The 19,939-nt window shown below is 44.4% G+C and overlaps 1 protein-coding gene across 2 annotated transcripts in view; it reads right to left on the bottom strand.

Moving 5' to 3' along the window:
* Positions 1–398: 398 nt before the first annotated feature.
* The window catches only part of RCAN1 (regulator of calcineurin 1), a 103,342-nt gene continuing 83,801 nt past the window's right edge, over positions 399–19,939 (bottom strand). Inside the window, exons 1-4 of one of the 2 annotated variants that reach the window (XM_017659117.3) lie at positions 9,865–10,113; positions 6,980–7,153; positions 4,586–4,745; positions 399–2,143 (exon numbers count right to left, since the gene is read on the bottom strand). In XM_017659117.3, the coding sequence (XP_017514606.1) occupies positions 1,971–2,143; positions 4,586–4,745; positions 6,980–7,153; positions 9,865–9,951 (594 nt within the window). In that variant the 5' untranslated portion in view covers positions 9,952–10,113 and the 3' untranslated portion in view covers positions 399–1,970. Of the gene's footprint in view, positions 2,144–4,585; positions 4,746–6,979; positions 7,154–9,864; positions 10,114–19,939 lie in introns of those variants that run through there. The other variant, XM_073231393.1, reaches the window with a different exon arrangement.

Here is a 19,939-nt window from a genome sequence, read left to right as displayed (position 1 = left end):
AGACACCAGGCTGTCTGAGATTCAAACAGAAGGCTTGGACTAGAGACAGACTCTCTGAACATAACCAGCCTTTGTAACTTAGTATCTTCCATGGACATTTTTTCTAACAGGAAAGAACACTCCTCAAATTAATGATCAAAAACATCATTTGGTGGAGCTGCTGGTGAATAGGGTTTTCATCCTATCAGCTCTCTAGACAGGAAAAACTCAGACTTGTGTTTTCAGTGTTATCCATTTTCCCCTGTACTAAGTGAGGTCCTGTCAGTGTGGTTGACTCTCTGTGAGTCTTAGCAAAGGAGTCTCTAAACTAAAACTGATGAAGGAACGTGTCCTTCTGAGACTGCAGAACTAAGGGGTTCACAGACTGATGACTAGAAATAAAATAACAACCAGATAACTTTCCCGTAAAGAGCATATTGTGTCGATTTATTATAGAATACAGTTAAAAAAAATATTTTGAGGTTAGCCTCTCCAGTTTAAAAGCACTTAACTAGGAACACTTGAACAGCTATGCAATGGGCTCTCCCGCACCTGCCCCTGCCTACGTGGATACTGTAAACAGGGTTTTGAGAACACTCAGTCCGTTTCTTGATAGGAACAACCAAAGGTATTTGCTTCTTAAAGAAAACCATCTCCCCAGCTTCCAGAGCATGCACTGTTACTTGCCATTAGGTATTTTGAAACAACAGATTTTTGTTATGGTGCTGTGGTTAAGGCCAAAATATAATAGCTATTTACCAGACATACACATTAACAGCTAGAAAAAAAATCACAAACATTAATCTAGTGTTAACGATTCCATCAGGAATTAATGTGGAAAGGCACTGCATCCCTCTCACATCACTCACTGCACATCTACCACCCACCTCACATGCTTTGAATTCAAGTCCTGGCAAATGTTTTAACAGCATTTTCTACAACATACAATTACATTTTACACTATTCTTCCATGGCCATATATTTCACCCACATGTACAACAGGTAAGAACATATACGCTATCAACTTTATTTACAAGTTTATCTGGATGCTTTAGAGGGGTAAAAAAATGAACTATCTCAACTGACAGTTGCCAAAAAAAGTTTTTGGCTACCGTACATGTGTATAAACCACCATGTCAAAGAAATCAATGAAACCAATGTCTGATTCCAAACGCCTCAATGAAAATTTCTCACCCACTAAAAGTTGGCAGTGAAACTGCTATTTTCTGAATTTTATAAGTGAAACTCTCCATAGGAATTCCAGGTCCACTTCTTTTGCAAAAGCACAAGTTGTATGTTGCATTGGGTAAGATGCTGAGTGAGTGTATTCCAGGTAGAATTCCACACATTGAGTGCTGCTGCAAACAGAGTCATGAACTGGAAAGGTGATAGGTTTTTCAAATGCGTTCCTCTCTTCCCAAAAGATGTAAAACAACAGTGGCCTAACTCTATACACCAACAAAGGTTAGTTCTGAAAATCAGTAATATACATGCACGAACATTAGACAATGAGGGGAAGAAATGAAACACTACAATTTCCACATTGCATTGCTGTTTCCACAACTTTTCTGCACCAAATACATTGTGGCTTTAGCGATGCCTTTTCCTACCAGTAGACAGTCTACCCTGTAGGCTTGATTGAAAAAGAAGCTCTCCCATACCCATTGTCAACCTGCCCTTGGTGAAACAGAACCTACCAGAAAAGAACAAGTACAAAACACTCACTATCATTATCGGTTTTCTCAAGACATTCCCAAATGCCCTTGTGTGATCACCCTAAACTCAGAGATTGGCCCCGGACATTCCTGAGAGCCATGGACACTGACTGATGCACAGCATTAGAACCTTGATTCTCTCCTGAGCAACATGAACTGGAATTTCTGACACAGCGATCATGGCTGCCACCTCCAAAGTTGTGACTGGCCACTTCCACAGTAAAAGATTCCTCTCCGTGAGTATGATTTGAAATACTTCTTTGTCCAGGGGCCAGTTCAGCTTAAGTGGATGGGCGTGTACTCCGGCCTTCTGGTCTGGATGATTTTTGGTTTGGGTCTCTTCATTCTTTCCATCTCGTCTTCTTCCTCATTCTCCTGGTCGCTCTCACAGACGTGGACCACCACACTGGGAGTGGTGTCAGTGGCTGCATGCAATTCATACTTTTCCCCTGGGGAAAGAAAATGATTTCAGGGTAACTCGGGCAGCAACCTGAGAGCCAAAAACACAAGAGTAAATGAAAAATGCATGCCAGCATGCAGGGGTTGGCCTGGCCATGCTTCTGTGGGCACTCAGTGGGGACTGAGGGACACATCAGATATGCTCTGGACTGGTATTTCTCTGGTGGCTTGTTCAGGAAAAAACATTATATATATAATCACCACTGTATATCATTCTGCTTTCAGTCAGACGTTTGAGTTCAGGCATATGAATGGTACAGAAGGAATGTATTTTTTAATTACACTTAACACATCCACCAGGACAGTGAAAATACCCAGAGGACACACCAGCATGGTGCGAGGAGCATGGGTTCAGGAAAAGACATTGCACAAATCAGTGTGTTAGCAAAGGACAACGTGAGCCTCCCTCCTGAGCCTCACAGGAACCCCGGGGGGACAGAAGGCACAAGGACACAGGGTGGCTGCCTGAGCCAGGTACTCCAAACCATTTTGGCCACAGCATCCTTTCTCATACAGTAACTATCAACCCCTGGGGAGTGTGAACATCCTGCCGCGCTTTGTCAGCCTGGGTTTTACCAGGTTCAGTCAAGTTCAGGTCCTGCAAGGCTTTCGGTAACGGAAGAGCAGGTTTGGCTACAGAGGAGGCCAAGGGGGGTGGTGAGGTACCTCCTGGGCTGCGGGTGGTGCCCCTTAGTGTGGGTGCTCCTTCGCCTCGCTGCCTCAGTGTCCTCTCTAAATGGGACAATAAGGGCACTGACCTCACAAAGCTGTTCACCTGAGGGAATGTGAGCAAAACACTCGGTGCACATGCCCGGTAACTAGTTTTATTATGTCTAAAAACAGAATGAATTGTAACAGGTGGAAAGCTGGGGGTTGGAGAAATACTGGGGATTTTAAACAGGCAGGAGGGTTTGCTTCAGCTGACTCCACCCCTGGGCCGGGCTGGTTTCCCTCCAAGTTCCTGTGCTCTTCCAGCTGATTTCCACTGGGCAGGAGCGGCTAAGCAGGGCTTCTGCCTCACGCTGCTTTGGGGGCTTGGAACCCTAAGGTGCTTTTACTCATAAAAAGGTGGCTGCCTTTTCTTACCTCGCCCTTGAGACTGGAATGGTATTGCAACTGTGTTTGAAAAGGTGAAACAGCCCCAGTATCTCAGGGAGAGAAGGAAGGTGGAGGGTCACAGGATGTACCTTGCAAATCTCTGTCTCCTTGAAGAATTTCTTAGTGGCACTTCTTGCCTCTGGAGCAGTCTGACACCTTTCCCCTGGTGGGGATCCTGTTTCCTCCCTTGTCTAACATCCCAGCGGACTCCAGCCCTCAGCTTTGCTAGTACACCTCGGTCAGGGGCTGCAGGGAGGAGTACGCCTTCCTCAAACTGGCCATTTCCAGCTTGACCTTCATGCCATGATTAGCAGTAAGTAATGTGAGTCTTGCTTTCTCTCACTGAGGGAATTTCCACTGAAGCAATGTTTTCAGAAATGTAATCTTCTCAATATGAAACTTCCAATGGTCCAAGAAAATCACACCCTCAACCATAGGAACATCAGATTGCTGGCCAAGGAGAAGGAGGGGCCTGATGGTCTCAGCATTTACTGCATTTGCTCCACGGATCGAGCGGGAGGGTGGGCTCAAAGCTTTTATCCCAGGACACATTGTGCGTCTGCCTGGTTATCCAAACCCTATCAGCAGATGGGAACCACCAGCACTTTACTGTCTCCAAAAAAACTGTACTGCGTGCTGCCTATGAGCCAGGCACCATCTGAGGAGCTTCCTGCACATGACCTCAACTACTGCTCACAACTTTACAGGGCAATACCCATTTGATGGAGGGGGCTGAGGCCCTAGTAGCTGTCTCCCTAAATTCTCACTTCATCCCTTCATAGTATGGCACCCCTTCTTTCTCTGGCCAGCTCTGGAGGGGAGCACCCCTATGGGGCCAGGAGGGGGCCATGCATGACTAGGGAGGATCTTCCTCCACTATACTCTATGGTTCTCTGTTCCCTTGAACGTTTGAAAGGGCAGGTGAGAATTGATCTTGATGGAAAAAATTACCCTGAGCAAAAATGAAATACCTAAAGGGGGCAGGGCCCTTCCAAACTCCAGTGGTTTTCATCCCCACTTGGAGCCACAGAACCCCGGCTGGGTCTTGAGCCACTCAGGCGGGATGTACTCAGTGGGTGAGGGGAAGGATTCAGGTCCCCAGGACCAGCCACAGTCCCTCTTGCTCCCCTTCATGAGGAATGAGGCCAGAGGCAGGCATGCCCACTCCCAGCATGAATTCCAGTGAGATAGAAGGACGCAAAGAGAGGCAATTTACAAAACACGCTTGCACAGATGGATGGGGTACTGCGTGCTGCTCCCCGCTGCGGTGAGCACTGAGTCTGGGGCCCTCAGCTGATCGCATTTACTCTCCCCCACCAGAGGGCACAGCTTACCTGGCCCCAGCTTGGAGATAGCATATAAAAGGTCATAATTTATGACAGGAGTAGCATCTTCCACTTGTTTCCAGCCAACTGGCGGAGAGGCGGGCGGAGAGATGAGGAACTGCTTGTCTGGATTCGGTGGGGCCAGGTGTGAACTTCCTATGTGTAAAGTCTGGGGAGAAAAACAAATACAGGTGAATGCCTCGCGAGAGAAGAACTGAAGCCGCGCAACAGTGCTTCAGGAGGCTCATGAAGCCCACGTGACAGGGCAAATGGGTGCCTGGGCGGCGGAACAGGTCAGCTCAGGGTGAACTGTAATACGGTCCCTACAGAGGGGACAAAGGGGTGTTTGAGCCCTGGTCATGGTGCAAACGTGATGAGAGCCCCCTCCCAAGACTGGGACTCCCGGGCACAGGGGCTGCAAGTATTATGCTTGACATAGACTGACAGAAAATTAACTGAGATGCTTTCAGTATAAATGGAAAAAATAAAGCTCTGCTGCTGGTCAGAAGGGATCTCAGAATCCATTTCTTCTACCTCTTCACTTCACAGAGGCTGGGCTGAAACTCCAGAAGGCCAAGCGTCAGCTCTAAGATGATACCTCGGGAGGGACGGGGATCAAAGCAGGGGCAGGGACCCAGGCCTCCCACCACCCCTCGCTCCCAGGCCCCTCAGCCAGTGGCAGCCCCACAGTTCCCCCCTCTGGGGCTCCAAATCAGATGTCAAAGGCAAGGAAGGAAAAAACCAAAAAACCTTACAGGATATTTTTTAAAATAATGAGAAACAATTACCCATGATTTTAGTTTGGGCTCAAATGTTCTATCAGGGATTAGAGGACTGGCCAGAAAGAGCTTACATGGAAATAATGCTCGCCCCACACCAAATTTGCACATGAACATGCATTTACTTTAAAAATCAGAAAATGTCAGGGAAGGACTAAGCAATTACTCATTGGGAACCCTACCACTTCACAGCTGAGATCCAAGGTCGAAGCCGTGCCTCGCAAGCACCACCAGGAGGCAGGGCATCCCAGCCCCAATGTACACTTGGAAGTAGGTACATTAGCGCTTTCACAGCGCAGGGAGCCCCCCTACAGGGTCTGCTCCCAAAGCTGCGGGGGGAACTCTGAGCCCCGCGGGGGTTAGATTTAACTAGGCGGCAGCATCCCAGAAGCTCCTTGCCTTCTCCCTGCCAACCCACTGGACCCCTTTACATCATCAAATGGGACTTTATGAGTCTGCAGGTGGCTCATCAGTGGAACTGTGGGGAGAGCTGGAAGGGTAGGGGGCAGGAAAAAAAGCAAACCCACTCACAGCTGTGGGTGCCCTGGGGCCGGGAGGACTGCACTTGCAACCTGTCTGGTTAACCCATTTTTTCCTTTCAAGACAGGCCTAGCGGCCCTGTGCTCATGTGCATGCCGGGTGGGCTACCAGCGCTCCACCCAGCGAACAGGCTGCTGAGCCCCCGGCCGGAGCCGGAACCACGATGGTCTGCTCTCGGTTTGGAACGTCACTAGCCCTAAGCCTGGAGCAAATTCATGAAAACCTGCTGCCCAAATCTCAGGGCTCCCGAGTGGCCATGCCCCTGACACCTCAATCCACTATCTTCCTACATGAACAGAAACGCATTTTTTCTCCCATCCTTACTCCAACCCAAGGTCAGGGGCCATTTCTGAAGTCATGTTCAAGTACACCCTGACGTTTTCTTAAAATAGGTGAGCCACTGAAAACTTAGAGTATGGATTTTGCCTTTCTCAAGATGAATTTTTGGAGTTTTAAATCAATGCGTAATGTGCATTTTGACTTGGAAGGCTGTAAAAGATGCTAAGTTAAAGAGAAGGCCATAGGCACCCCATTTTTTGTGAAGGAAAAACTCCTACAATGTCTTTATATGTATGTGTGTAAGGGTCACACTACATTTCCAACAATGGTTACATGAGGGGGATGGTTTTGGAGGGAGAGTGGAAGAATATGCCCATTTAACTTTAGGAACTTTGTATCTGAATTGTTTCAGAGAACCTGTGTTGCTTTTGACATTCGACTGAACAGAATAAATATGCTTAAAAAGGGTGGAGGTGCAAGAATGTTCACTGTAGAATGATAGTAAAAAACTGGAGAACAATATAAATGTCTAACAATAAAGATAAGTGAAATATGTTTGAAATATCTATATGGCAGAATATTACATGCCTATTATAATCTTTTTAAATAAATGTAATGTAAAATGATCACAAATAATGTAAGATGAAAAAAGTATGACACAAAATATTATATACTTAGCAATTCAGAAATTATAATTTAAGATGCATAATGCATAAAAAATACCAAAGCACAACATAATCAATGCCTAAACTACTTTTTAAAAGGGTGAGAGGGAGAAGCATGCATACCAGTGAAATCAGCTCACCTGAGCAAAATATAACTTCATTTCTTTTCCAAGAAATTCAGTCTTATGTAGCTGGAGTCTGGCATCTGCTGCAGACAAGGGGTTGCTGAAGTTGATTCTGACTCGTTTGAAGCTCTTAAAATACTGAAAGGTGATATCCTTGTCATATGTCCTAAAGAGGGATTCAAATTTGGCCTGAAAAAGAACAATAAAAATAAAAGGAGTTAAAATTCATCTGCATTAGACTCTTGACCAGAAGACTTCATTACATTTCTAACTGTGGAAATGAGTTATTAATCATTTTGAAAACACCTAGCTTCTTTCTTAGAGAAGAGAGAAGTTGGCCTTTCCTCTCAGGAAGAGTCTGCTCTTTGTGGCCCTTTTAATTCTAATACAGGTGATTTTATGAGAAAGTAAGAATGTATGCTCTATTGAATTCACTGAATCAACGGAATAATTACCAATACTTAAACACCTCTTAATGTCACAGGAACATCTCTTTAAAGTAGAATGACCTTTTTCCAAGGAGGTCCAGTTGGAAGGTTTGTCACCTGCTGACCTGACAGTTGTTATGACCTTCCCCAGGTTAGTGAACTCCATCCCACCCCTCAGTGTTGTGTACATCAACTATTTCTTTGGGGCTTAAAAGCACTAGAGCTAATTTGAAAAAAAAACAAAACATTTTTACTGCACTGGAAAACAATGAAGTTAATAAAAAGATTTGCATTTCTTAGGTAAAGGAATCAGCTTTTAAAAAATTCCCACTATTGTTTTCCCACTCAGTCTGTTACTTTTTAACTCTCTAAAATAATACTGGTTTAAAAATTAATGTACTGCAAATGGACCCATTTCTGCACACTGGCTTTAATACAGGCACACACCCAGCTCTAGTGTTATCAGGTCTAGTGAAAATCAGGCAACGGCACAAGCTGTTAGAGTTAAAGTGCCCAAGTTCCATGATTTCATGTTTAGAAGAGCTCATCAGCCTCCTGGGAAAAGCTCTGGAGAGAGACCCCCACCCTGTGCTGGGAGTCTGGGGAGGGGGCAACTGGGAGGCCACTGCAGCCCTGCAGGATTCCAATCAGAGAGGCAGTTGATGCACATGAAAACCTAGAGGAACCACTGCATGGCCTTTTAGTGGCTTGTTAGTTCTTGTCTTTTTTCCAGACTACACATTGGGGACAGGCTGTGGAAACCTGCAGAGAAGGCAGAAGAGGGTGCCTGGGAGCTGGGTCAGGGCCTGGGGCTGTGCTCCCTCTACACCGATGTGGAAGAGGAGGTGGGGCCCAGAGAGTGCCCAGGAAACCTAGAGGAAGCACAGAGTTTCTGCAAAGGAGGGAGAGGATTCTGAATAAGAGAGCATTTTCAAGAATCCTGGCGAGGGAGCAGGGAGGGAATCGGCCTCTGGGTGCGAGCCTGCTCCATGAGGTGGGCCTTCCTGCAAGGTAGGGGGACAAGTCCTGTGCTCCAGCCAGGAAGGGTCAGCCTGTCTCTGCCATTGTTAAGGGGCAGTGGCATAACTCACAGACTTTCTCGCTTCAAATTTCATGGCTTTTCTGTAGCTTATGAATTTCTGTGACTTTCCTATGAGGGGTTTGGCAGAGGCAAGAATGAGAAAGAACACAGAACAGAAGCTTCCCATCGGGTTGCATCTGGCTGCCTATGACTGTTTTCTCCACCTCTCTCCAGAATGGGCAAGTTTCTGGCATAGGGTGTCTGTGTAAATTTGGAATTTTGCATGATCTCATCAACAGGCATTGTGACCAACTCTTTACTTTTGAATTATGATTCAGAATTTAAGGGAGATGACTTCGATGAATATTTTTAGAATACAAAAGGACTCAGGACCAGAACACAGGAGAAGGCACATTATCTGTTAAATCCATATTACCATTATACTTTTCCCTTGTAAGGTATTCTTATTTGTTCTAATAACTAATATCTAGTTATTATAATTGTTGGATGGCATCTCTATTTAATTAAGTAATCAAGTTAATGATTTTACTTATGTAAGACCAACATTACACACATAGACTTTATAGTAATTTTATACATAGAACTAGATATACATAATATCTAGTTCAAAATCTAGTCCCGGCTTGCAAGAATCATACACAATTATGGAGTTAAATTTGATTTAAAAAAAAAAAGAGAGAGAAAATTTCACATATCTCAGTATGGCTTGGAGCATAAAGTACATTAACAAACACCACCTCCCAAACAGAACACACAGAATTCATTCATATACAATATTGTTACAGATCAGTTCCATAGCTTGGGTAGCTACTGATGAAAATTTTACATGTCAATCAGATGAAGAAGAAAAGCACAGTAATTAAAATGACCAATTATACTAATTAGCATCAATGAGAGTTGCTTCCCAGAAGGTACATTTATCTCCCATGTAAGTTATTTATCCGGTTTTATTATTTGCTAGGGTTCATTTTCTCTAGCTATAGAAATCCAGAAACTTAAGGACAGGCCCTTATAATTACTGCAAACATACAACTACAACTATCTTTACAATACGTATTTCCTAAGATAAAATCAAATTATTCTGAACTCTAGTTGTCAAATGAAATGTTTTATTCACTGTCCGAAAAGACCTCCTTCCAAAAGTTTACTTACAACCTTCAGAGAATGAAAAACACACAGTGCTAAAACTTTTGCCTTATTCACTGGTCAAGGGACCTGGATATTTTCAGGGTCCACAAGCTTTAAAAGTTCCTTCACAGCTAATTCCTCAGGCAATAGCTTTTTATTTTTAAGGCTCAAAGTAATGTGGATTTATTTAAAAACCCCAAAACCCACAAGACAGCCACATACCTGCCCCACATATTTCAGTTAATTGTCCCAATTAACATAACATTATTTGGGACTCTCAAAAATGATATTATAAACCTTACCCTGGTTTCACTTTCGCTGAAGATATCACTGTTTGCCACACAGGCAATCAGGGAGCTAAAGCTGTAGTTAAAGTTTCTAAAGTGCATCTCGATTTCTCACAGTGAAAGCACTAGAGACTCACGAAGTCAAGCCCCAAGCGAGGTTCCTTTACAAGAGGCTGTGGGTTCTTTCTCAAGCCAGCCCTTTTAAAGCACTGAGGTCCAGCCCCCGGGGAAAAAAAGTGCAGCTTCCAGAGCATCCTGTTTGGCCAGCAAATTCCTGAGTCAAGTCCTGCATGTTTGCAGGCAGACAGGGACAGAGTGTAAGTTTCTACTGGAAAGAGGTGACGTCAACACCTTAGTCATTTTCCCTATGCTAATTAACTCTGCTTGGGGAGGATGGAAAAAACAGCCGAGGTTGGCTGTGCAGCTGCTTTATCGACCCTCCTTGCAGCATAGTTTCCACTGGTAGTAATTCTATTCAGCTACTCAGACACCATGCTTCTGGGCTGAATGGGACGACCCTTCTTAAGATGGAAAATGTTACCGAAGAAAAAGAAGGAAGGTCTACTGCATTAAACAGCAATGAGCCTCCAGGGACGTTTCAAGGCTCTGGGAAATCTGGAAACTAGTCATGTAAAGTTGTTTGATCCTGGTAATTCCCTGAAAACCTCAAGCAAGGTGTCATTTTGGGATAGTAGAGAAAATATTTGAAAATCTGTCTTGGTCAATGAACTCTTCTTAAAGAAAAAAAGTGGATTCAATTTTGAAATATGGCTTCTTTTTCCAATTTAACTTTATTGGATGAATGTCCCAACCCCCACTTGTATTGCACAGTGGGAACGTGGGAAGATACTCTTAAGCAACCCTAGGATTTTCATTGGGAACTTTATTGTTGTAATTTGAGAACTAGAATATGCAACACTTGGATCATTTTCTAACAGCTACTGAATCCGGAAAAAGGTATGAAAACATTTTAGAGAATCTAGCCTTGGAAGTTGAGAAGAGAATCATTCAGAGGTCTTCCTGCCTTGAGACTCACAGACTGAAAGTTTTTTTTAATAGAAAAGAAGAAGAAAAAGAAAGATGCACACTATTCTTAAAAAGATAGTTCAGCTGGCCTTTTTTGGGTCAGATGACTAGTCTGGAGAAGCCTACTGGGATAGCAGGATGTCAGTTTTTTCAAAAGGCTGTATGTAACTCTGAACTTCTAAGCACTTTACCAGTTTAGATCCCTAAGGTAGTATAGGTCCTTCCCAATCTCCACTATTTCATTATCACCTAAAAGCACTCAAGTTCTTTACAAAAGCATTCTCTAGTCTAGAGGCACCCAGAGACACCTCTTAAGCTCTCAAAAGATAAACGGAACTCTGCCCTTCACATGTAAAGGTTAACTTCAAAGAATCATTAAGTCAGCCAACAATAAAAAGAATATTTGCAATGGGAAAAAACAAACCAGAGCATTAATGTACCACAAAAGAAAAAGTATAAAGTCTTCTTGGATGAATGAGCATTGCTTAATTTCAATGCACAGTGCCATGCTGCCAGCTGTAGTTATGTAAGAAACCAGTTACGGTGTTTGCTTTGCCAAATTACCCATAACTCCCTACCTGAAAAAGAGCTAAATGCATATACTCTGAAAAAGTTTGGAACACTGAACAGTATGGCTATGCATCAGGCACCAAGGGGAATGCACACTGGACGGTGTCTGGTGATGGGGAGGGCATGTCTGCGTGGGCTTTGGGGTGTGGGGCTAAGGGGAAACAGGGCAGGGAGGGGACCCAGGACTGCATTCCCTACTTCAGAGAGGCTGAGAACGTCTCTGAAGTTCACTCCTTCCCTTGCCTTCAGTCCCTGCCGCTCCCCTTTTCTTTCTTCTGTAGTCCACCTTCGCAAACAGAGTTAAAAGGTGATCAAAGGAGGAAGAGGCTAACTTCACTGTCTTCTTCTTAAAATTATGACATGAAGCTCCAGTTCGGCTGTGTGGGCAAACCTGAATACGTCTGTTCACCTGAGACAATGGTACCGAGCTCACCCAGATTCACAATTTTGGCTGACTCATACAGAAGAAAACAAAGAATAGTGAGGTATTTGAAGACTGTTCAACTGTTTTGTTCATAGAAATAAATGAGAAATGATCCAGCTTCCATTACGCTGCCCCAAAAGCCTAACAAAATATGTAAGTCTATACCTGCCTTTGAATTGATTTTAAGCTCCACCTGATTCAAATGTGATGAACGTGAGTGCTTCCATTTTGATATCAGGGAAAGGGGCTCAAAACGGTGGCCAATTGTAGGAGGCTGGAATGGAGGCTCTCTGGCCAAAACTAGGTCACAAAGTGCAGCTGGGCCCAGGACCAGGAGAGAGGGCATCCAGGGTGTGCCAGCACAGGCTCGCTCAGCCACAGCCTGAGCGATGCACAGCAGATGCAAGTTTTCAGAGTGTGTCACTGAGCAGCACAGCCTCTCCATCGTGCTCCAACACCCCAGCTGCCCAAGGGGATGGACGCCTGTCCTTGTGCACGGAGGCAGCACTGCTGTAAATTCAAGTTCTCTTCATTTGCTAATCTGAATATTCTAGATGGGAATATTTGCTCTTTGACTGCATGTTTATTATACATATATGTGAACTTGGATTTCTAAATGCAATTAAGAAATTTTAGCGATTTTCCCCACTGAGAATCAAAGTTGATCCCCAGCCAGTATTTGAAAAGTTGACTTCCCTACTTAAGATACCTTGTGGTTTGGGAGAAAAGTACATTCTTGGTTCTTGTTTGTTAGCTGGATGTAAGTTATTTGAAGAAAGCAGTGCCTAATGCCTTATTAGAACTCTTGAAAAGCACACTAAAAATTGCACTTAAAAGAGTAAAACTGAAACTAGAAGTTAAAGAAGAAATGAAATGCTTGAATCAACTGTAAGCTTCAGATGTTTTGCATTTCTTCCATTTATACCATAAAAACCTTAAATGAATCTCTTTAACCTGAATTTGCTTCCTCTGGCTCTAAGCAGTTAGAGCATATTTTCATTAAGGAGTTTCTCTGAGGAAAAACTGAGGTTTAGGTTAAATTCCACTGTTCCCAAAACATAGTTAGGATGACCTCAGTACATTCATTATGTACCCCAAGGAGTTTACAGCCACAGCAAGAATGTGCACGCGTGAAACTTTCCAGAACAGGACCAGACTTTGATGTGCAAAGCAAAGGGGAACAAAGAATGGGGCAATTTGCAGATCTTCTGGGAAGAAAAAAGACACACTGGACTGAAATAAAAGGTGTCAGTGTATTTATCTTGAATGCTAATGAACTTCTGGTTTAGTCCAGCGTTTGGCTTCTGAGACAATGAAATAATTTTGTTGTTATTTAATATCTGTAGCCCTTTCTCTATAATGTGGAGTATTGTTCCCCCAACCTAAATTCCTACACAGCAGCTCACTCCCCTCCTCCTCCTGATATCTCCCAGTCTACAAGGTGTTACTAACTGATGGGAGGGTTCTTATCCTCCCTCAAGCTGTGAACCGGGTTAATATCAAATCCTGAGCTGTGATGAGGACTGAACAATCACACAGCCTAGCAGGCGGCAGAAACAATTGGTGGTTATTGTGTGTTAGCTGCGTTTCTCCTCGCCCCTCCTCTCTAATGATACCGAGGGTCAGAGGGGCACACTGGTTTGGGAGGCCAGGATTCACTCTGGTCTCTTGATCACAGACACCGTGCTTGTTCCTCGGAACTGCACCTGCCTGGCAGCGGTGCCTTTGGTATTGCAGCTCGTTTTCCCACCTCCATTCTTCCAGGCCCTCTGGCTGGACTGACCAGGGCATCTTGGATGTCTTCCTTTCCTATGGGCTCTGCAGAACAGAGGCGAGCTGTAGATTCTCTGTACTACCCTCCACTTGGCACCCCCAGCACACTGCTACACGCAGCCCACTGCAACTGCAGTACCTGTCTGTGGCCTTGCTCTGGCCAATGTCTTACTGCGCCATATTCTGTATAATTCCCACATTATAAAACTTCCTGAAGCTGAGCTTGATCACATTCCTGCCCTACAATAAAAGCTCCAGGAACTTCCCACTGCTCCTTAGGTCGAAGATAAAGGCTTATACTTAGTATTCATGTCAGTCCATGCGTGCATCTATCCATCTGTCCATCCAAGCACCCATCTACCCATCCATCTATGAGTCTAGTTATCCACTTGTTCTTTCACCCAAGACCAGTACTGGGTATTGGGGGTTCAAAGGTGAACCAAATAGACAGAACTCTCTGTTCTCATGGAGCTTACATTCTAGATGGGGAAAAAAGAAAAGAAACAAGGCAATTGGGTAAAATGTATCATACATTTAGATGGTGGTAAGTGCTGGGAATAAGGCAAAGAGGAGGGGCAAGAAAAGCTGGGTAAAGGAGGAGCTAAAAGAAGGTCTGGCCAGAGAAGGCCTCCCTAAAAAGATGGCGTGTGGATGCATCAGGGCCTGAGGAACGGGGGCATGAACTGTGGGATGCTGGGAAATAGCATTTCAGCCCCAGGGAACAGAAAACAGAAAAGCCCCAAGGCAGGAGACCCCAGTAACATTAGCCCAGCAGAAGTCTGAGAGCGGCTGCAGGGGAGCAAGTGGAGAGAGAGAGGCTGGGGAAGAGGCTGTGTGAGCTCTTTAGCCACTGGAGGGCCCTTGGCTTGTATTCTGGCTGAAGTGAGAGCCATCAGAGTTCTGAGCAGAGGCAGAGCAGGATACAACTTCCACCGTGTAACAGAGATGCTCCAGTGACTGGGCTCAGAGGAGTGAGGGGGCAGGGCATAAAGAAGCAAAATGCCTAGTGAGGTGTGATGCGTGAGATGTGAGGCGTGCAGCTCTCTCCGGCCATCAGCCTGCAGCTCCCCTAAGGTGCCAGCAGCTGTGCCTGCTTCCTCAGTGCCCACAGCCAGCGCTTCCTTGGTTTCTTCCCTGCCGCCTGTCAAACTCCTATGCATCCTTTAAAGTCCATCCCAAAGGCCACTTCTCCAGGAGGCACCCCTCCTAAATGTTCTCTTCCTCCTTTAATCCTGGTGGCTCCCTGGGTTCTCTCCATAGTCTGCCTGGCATCCTAGTTATGTCCCTACCTGGCAATCTCCCTGCCACAGTGACAGCTGCCTGAGGGTGACACCGCTCACTCTGCCATTCCTGGAGATGCACATAAATGCTTGTGAAGTTCAGGGACTGTCCCAGGGAGGGTCCACTGGAGGCAAAGAGCCAGAATTCACCAGGCATCCAAGGCCCATAGCCACTTGTGTCCCTGATTGAAATAGTCCTATGCCTTTGGTTTGAGCAGAGGCCTTGTCATTCCTTTTTGTCACAGGTGGTGGTGGTGTTGGAAAGGCACAGTGTTTGCTTGCAGGACCCTGGGCACAGGACTGCACCATCAGCCCCAGACTCTGAGGTTCCACCCCAAGGGGCACTAGCAGAGGCCTTCCGACTCCCATGGGTCTACCGAAGGCAGCAATCTGGAAAGTCCTTTGCATGTGGGAAGGACCTACTCCACTCAATATAGGCTCACCTTGTCTTTGTTAAATGCCTATTTTTAGGTGTGTTTTATAAGGTGCCAAGCGTAGAGTAGAAACAGTATATAGAGCTTACAAATAAAGTGCTTTTACTGGCTCAAGTACCCAAAAATCTACCAATGGAGTTCATGATCATGAACATTTGGAGACCATTTGTTTAAGCAGTAGTGTGATTAGAGTCCTAATTTTCTTTAGGCTTCTTCATAATAATCAAGTGTAAGAAAGAGAACAGGAAAAACATTCTTCTCTCTGATCTCTAAAAGAATTTCTGTTCTTGTTCACTTTGAGGGTAATGAGAGAATGGGCTCAGGGCCCCAGCTTTGGGCTCAGGAATTTACTGGTCTCAGCATGCTTTATTACTGCTAAACTCAGAGCTGGGCCCCTGGGAGGGGCCTCCATTTCAAAGAAAATGTAAAACAAAGTAGAAAACCCTTTTCCTGGTGGGCTCCTTGTAGTAGGAGTCCCTAGAGAAGACAGGCATGTACTGGTTCTCCCCCTGCAGAGGATGACCTAAGAATTCTAAATCTGAAATGGGACCAACCTATGTGAAAACTGACTTTAAGTTTAGGAAGCGTTAATCTTGAATCTGTAGCGTAACACAGAAGAAATAATGGTAATTCTAAACTTCAATCTGGCATATTTCTGATACTCTGAAAAAAACAAAAACAGGAAAGCCTGAAATATCATTTTTCTACCTTGCACGGATGAGTACAAGATAGTGTACACATAATTTGTATTTCTGGTATAATAGCATAGAACTTTCAATTACTCAAATAAATAATACGGTTTACTGATGCCAGTGCCAAAAATGATGGGTGCAGTGCTGAAAATGCTAAACACGTATTTTAACAGAATGGCAATCACGCTCTGCAAAAGCTTATGGTGGAAATAAAGAAAAACTGCAGTCATCAAAAAGAAAGAAAGAAATGAAGTGAAATTAAACAACAAGATAAGGCACAACAAAATAAAATAAAAAACAACAACTGATTTGGGGTAAATTGGGGGGAAGAGTGTTCCAACTTATACCTTAAGGAAGAGGTCACAGTTCACACCAGATTTCATCTTGTTTGTTAAATTCCATGTGCGGTCAAAATCCCATTAACTTCTGTTTCCTTATTACCTCAATCTTTCCTTACATAAAGGTTAACCAACCCTCTGTAACTTCTTGGAAATGCTTGCAATGCTTAAGATGGAGAAATAGCCATAGGCAAATCAAAACTATCCTTAATGACTTGGAGACCAGCAGACGTGGATTAAGGGAGGTAACATTTATTAAGAGATGACTGGGGCCACAGCCACCCTAATTACCCTTCCTTATTTGCTCTCTTTAGTCAATGCCTTTCCAGACCCACCTTGCTTTAATTACTGATTTTCGACTTTGGCTTTGAGGCCGTTCTCGGGCGGAGCCCAGTCCCGCAGCGACAAAAGTCTGGGCAAGAAAGAACTGTCTGAGCTAGTGACAGTCTGCTTTGCCAGAATCAGTCACAGGACCTGGTTATCTCTCATTCCAGAGTCAAATAGCTTTCCCAGCCCTGCACTGATTCATTCCCATCAGGTAAATCCCTTCATGTTCAAAGTATAAGTTCCACTTTCTAAGTCAATGCTGACGGAAAAGCCTCGTTCCATTCGTCCCCACGTTCCATGCTCATGTCAGAAGAGCTGATACGACCCTCGGGCTGGGATGTGTGAGAGGGGGAGGATGAACCTCACTCCGGTGGATCCTCCCAGGGGGCCTGGCTGGGGGCTGGGGACGTGCACGCCCCCGACCCCTACCTGGTGGATGCCTGGCTGAGCCTGAGTTGAGGATCACAAGGGGAGAAGGTCATGGGCGAAGGGGAAAAGAATGGGGGTAAAACTGAAATCTGAATCTTTACAGATGCAACAGTTCCCAGTAACTTTGCTATGCAGAGCTTGGATCCGCGCCCGACTTAAACATTCAGGAGTCAGCTCAGAAATTGTTTTTTGCCAAGCGCAGAAGAGAAAAGCATGTGTGTGCACTTCCTGGTTAGTTTCGCTATCACCCGCAGCCCTGCTCCCGTGTGTGTAGTTGGGAAGCCACCCACAGGGCCACGGCAGGGTGCTTTCTTCTTCTTCCATTGCCTTCTTCACTGAGTATTTTAAAGTCTGATAATAAGTTGCCTGAGGAAGCAGATCCTGTCTTCATGAAGGCAGCACAATGACTCAAAGCACACTTAAAAAACAGTAAACTGTAGGCAAGACCTCCCCATTGACCACACACATACATGCAGCTTGGATATTAACAAGCGCTATAAAAAAGAGAAGAGTGCCAACTTTGTTCATTAGGAAAATTTGGGGTTTTGTGTCATGTGACCAAAACTTGGGCACACATCTGCACCAGAGCATCTAGACTGCCCTCTTTTTCCACCAGATCTAGGATCCCCAGGTTAGTGCCCTGTTAGGAACTGGCAGACCCCAGCATTTAAAGAAAAAAAAAGTAGTTTTCAAAATTTAAAAATGGGAGATTTCACATAGAAATAGAACTCTCAGCTTCTTTGGGAAAAAAAAAAGGAATATGTGCCAATTCAGGGCCTAGAGGCCCACTGGCTATGGCTGAACCTGCTGCTGACCCTGTGCTCTCCAAATATCAGTGGCCCCCTTGCTCTGGACCCCACGGGCATTTGAGTTTTCAGCCTCTGGCTTAGTCAGTCATCACATTAGTCATTTGCTATGAGCCACTGAGAGGCAGGGGTACGCACGAAAGCAGCTTACCCATCCTTCCCCCTGGCTCCAAATGTTCTGCATCAAACAGCCTTTTTCAAATAATACATTTAGAGGGCATGCTCCTCACTCTTCACATGGCAATTTTTTTTTTCTTTTTATGGTCCATTCACTGGAACCACACATTTCCATAGGTGACTCCTTGGCACTGCAGAACATTCCCTGAAATTACACTGCAATGCGAGTGAAAGCTGGAGACATTCCAGGGATGACCTAGATTCGCTCAAACATTCACAAACCATAGTCGGTTCCTTTAGCGATTGTTACGAAAACATGAATGAAGGAAGACCAGAGAGGCGGACAGCTTGGCCGAGGTCAGAACTTTAACACACAGATTTCTATAGAGCTAGCTTATGACTAATGCAGGCAGGCAGCCATGAGAAGATAATGGTTAGAAGATGATCTGCGATTAGACTGAGACCGAGGCATTTTCACATGAGGTTTTTACGATAGTTTTTTTTAAAAGACCCTTTTGAGAAGATGGTATTTGCAACTGCCCTTGTAAAAATCTAGGCTACAGTTTGATCAGTCTTTATGTGCTGAAATAACTCTTAGGAAGATCGTGCCTGATGGAAGCCATTCTGCTCAGCCTGAGCTGCCCAGGCTCTTCCATTCTCAGGGAGCTCGTGGTGACACCCACCATCTGGAGTGGTGACATTATATGGCATATACAGTGAGCAGCTGCTGGGGTTTGCTGAGCCCCCAGCCTGATCCCCTGCAACTTCCCCCAGCCAACTCAATGGACCCTGGCTATTCCAGCCTCTGAAACAGAGGTCCTTGTGCAGGAGGCTTATTAGGGCAGCACCCAGGCAAGGAAAGAGAAGCACAGGAGGGGAGGAAATGGGCAGCTGAGGGACAAGCCCTTAATCCCTGAAGGGACCTGGGTGTCACTATGTCCACCAACCAACCGGAACAAGGTCAAAGATCTGTACCCTAAGGTCATCATCTGAAATTTCTTATAAATATAGCAGACACCATGAAAATAGTATTGATTCCACCCCAAACCATTAGCATTAGCTCATCTTAAAAGTTCCATGTAAGCAACTTCAAAGGAATATGGTTAAAAAAAAAAAAAGTAGTAAACCCAACAGTTTTAAACTTTTGGCATAAACCATGTTAACTAAAACCCTGAATATTGACCAAAAGTTCACTCCTAGAAATTTATTCTAAGGAAATTCTCATGGCCGTGGGCAAATATTTAGATGTGAATTTATTACACGGAATGCTGTTTATGCAAATAACACACCAGAAACATCTAAACATCCAATCTGTGACCAGCTAATGAACATGTGGAACCCATTCAATAGACTACAGAGCCACTTACACTAAGGACGTGAAAACTATTTCATGACACAAAAAGATGCTCGCATCTTGCTGTTAATAAAAAAAGCAGGCTGTAAAGCAATGTTTATTGTTAATACTCCATTTTGGTGAGAGGAAAAAATATGCATATTAGTAAATAAGATTGCAATGTTTTCCTTTTTTTGTTTATTTGGACATAATAGAATGCCCACAATGAACCGTTATTACTATTGTAATAACAAAAAGTCTTTCTTTTTCCCCTTTCCCCACTACAGGTTATATACCAAGGGTTAGGGAAACCATGGTTAACAGATACACTACGTAATATTAAAGGTTAATCAGAGAGGAAATCTAGCCTGTTTTGCCTAGTGCTGTGGTATCATGGCTTTAAATTCTTTGCCCTGTATTTGTTAGGCACAATTCCCAAGCACAGTGTTTTCAACCTTTTAATATTTTGGAGTGCCGATTGTTGTGCTGTTGAAAGAATCCCATTTCTTACCTAAATGCTTTTAAAAACAGTGATTTCACC

This window comes from Manis javanica, chromosome 3 (genome assembly GCF_040802235.1).
Source record: "Manis javanica isolate MJ-LG chromosome 3, MJ_LKY, whole genome shotgun sequence".
Classification (NCBI taxonomy): domain Eukaryota; kingdom Metazoa; phylum Chordata; class Mammalia; order Pholidota; family Manidae; genus Manis; species Manis javanica.
This window is presented reverse-complemented; position numbering and strand designations above follow the sequence as displayed.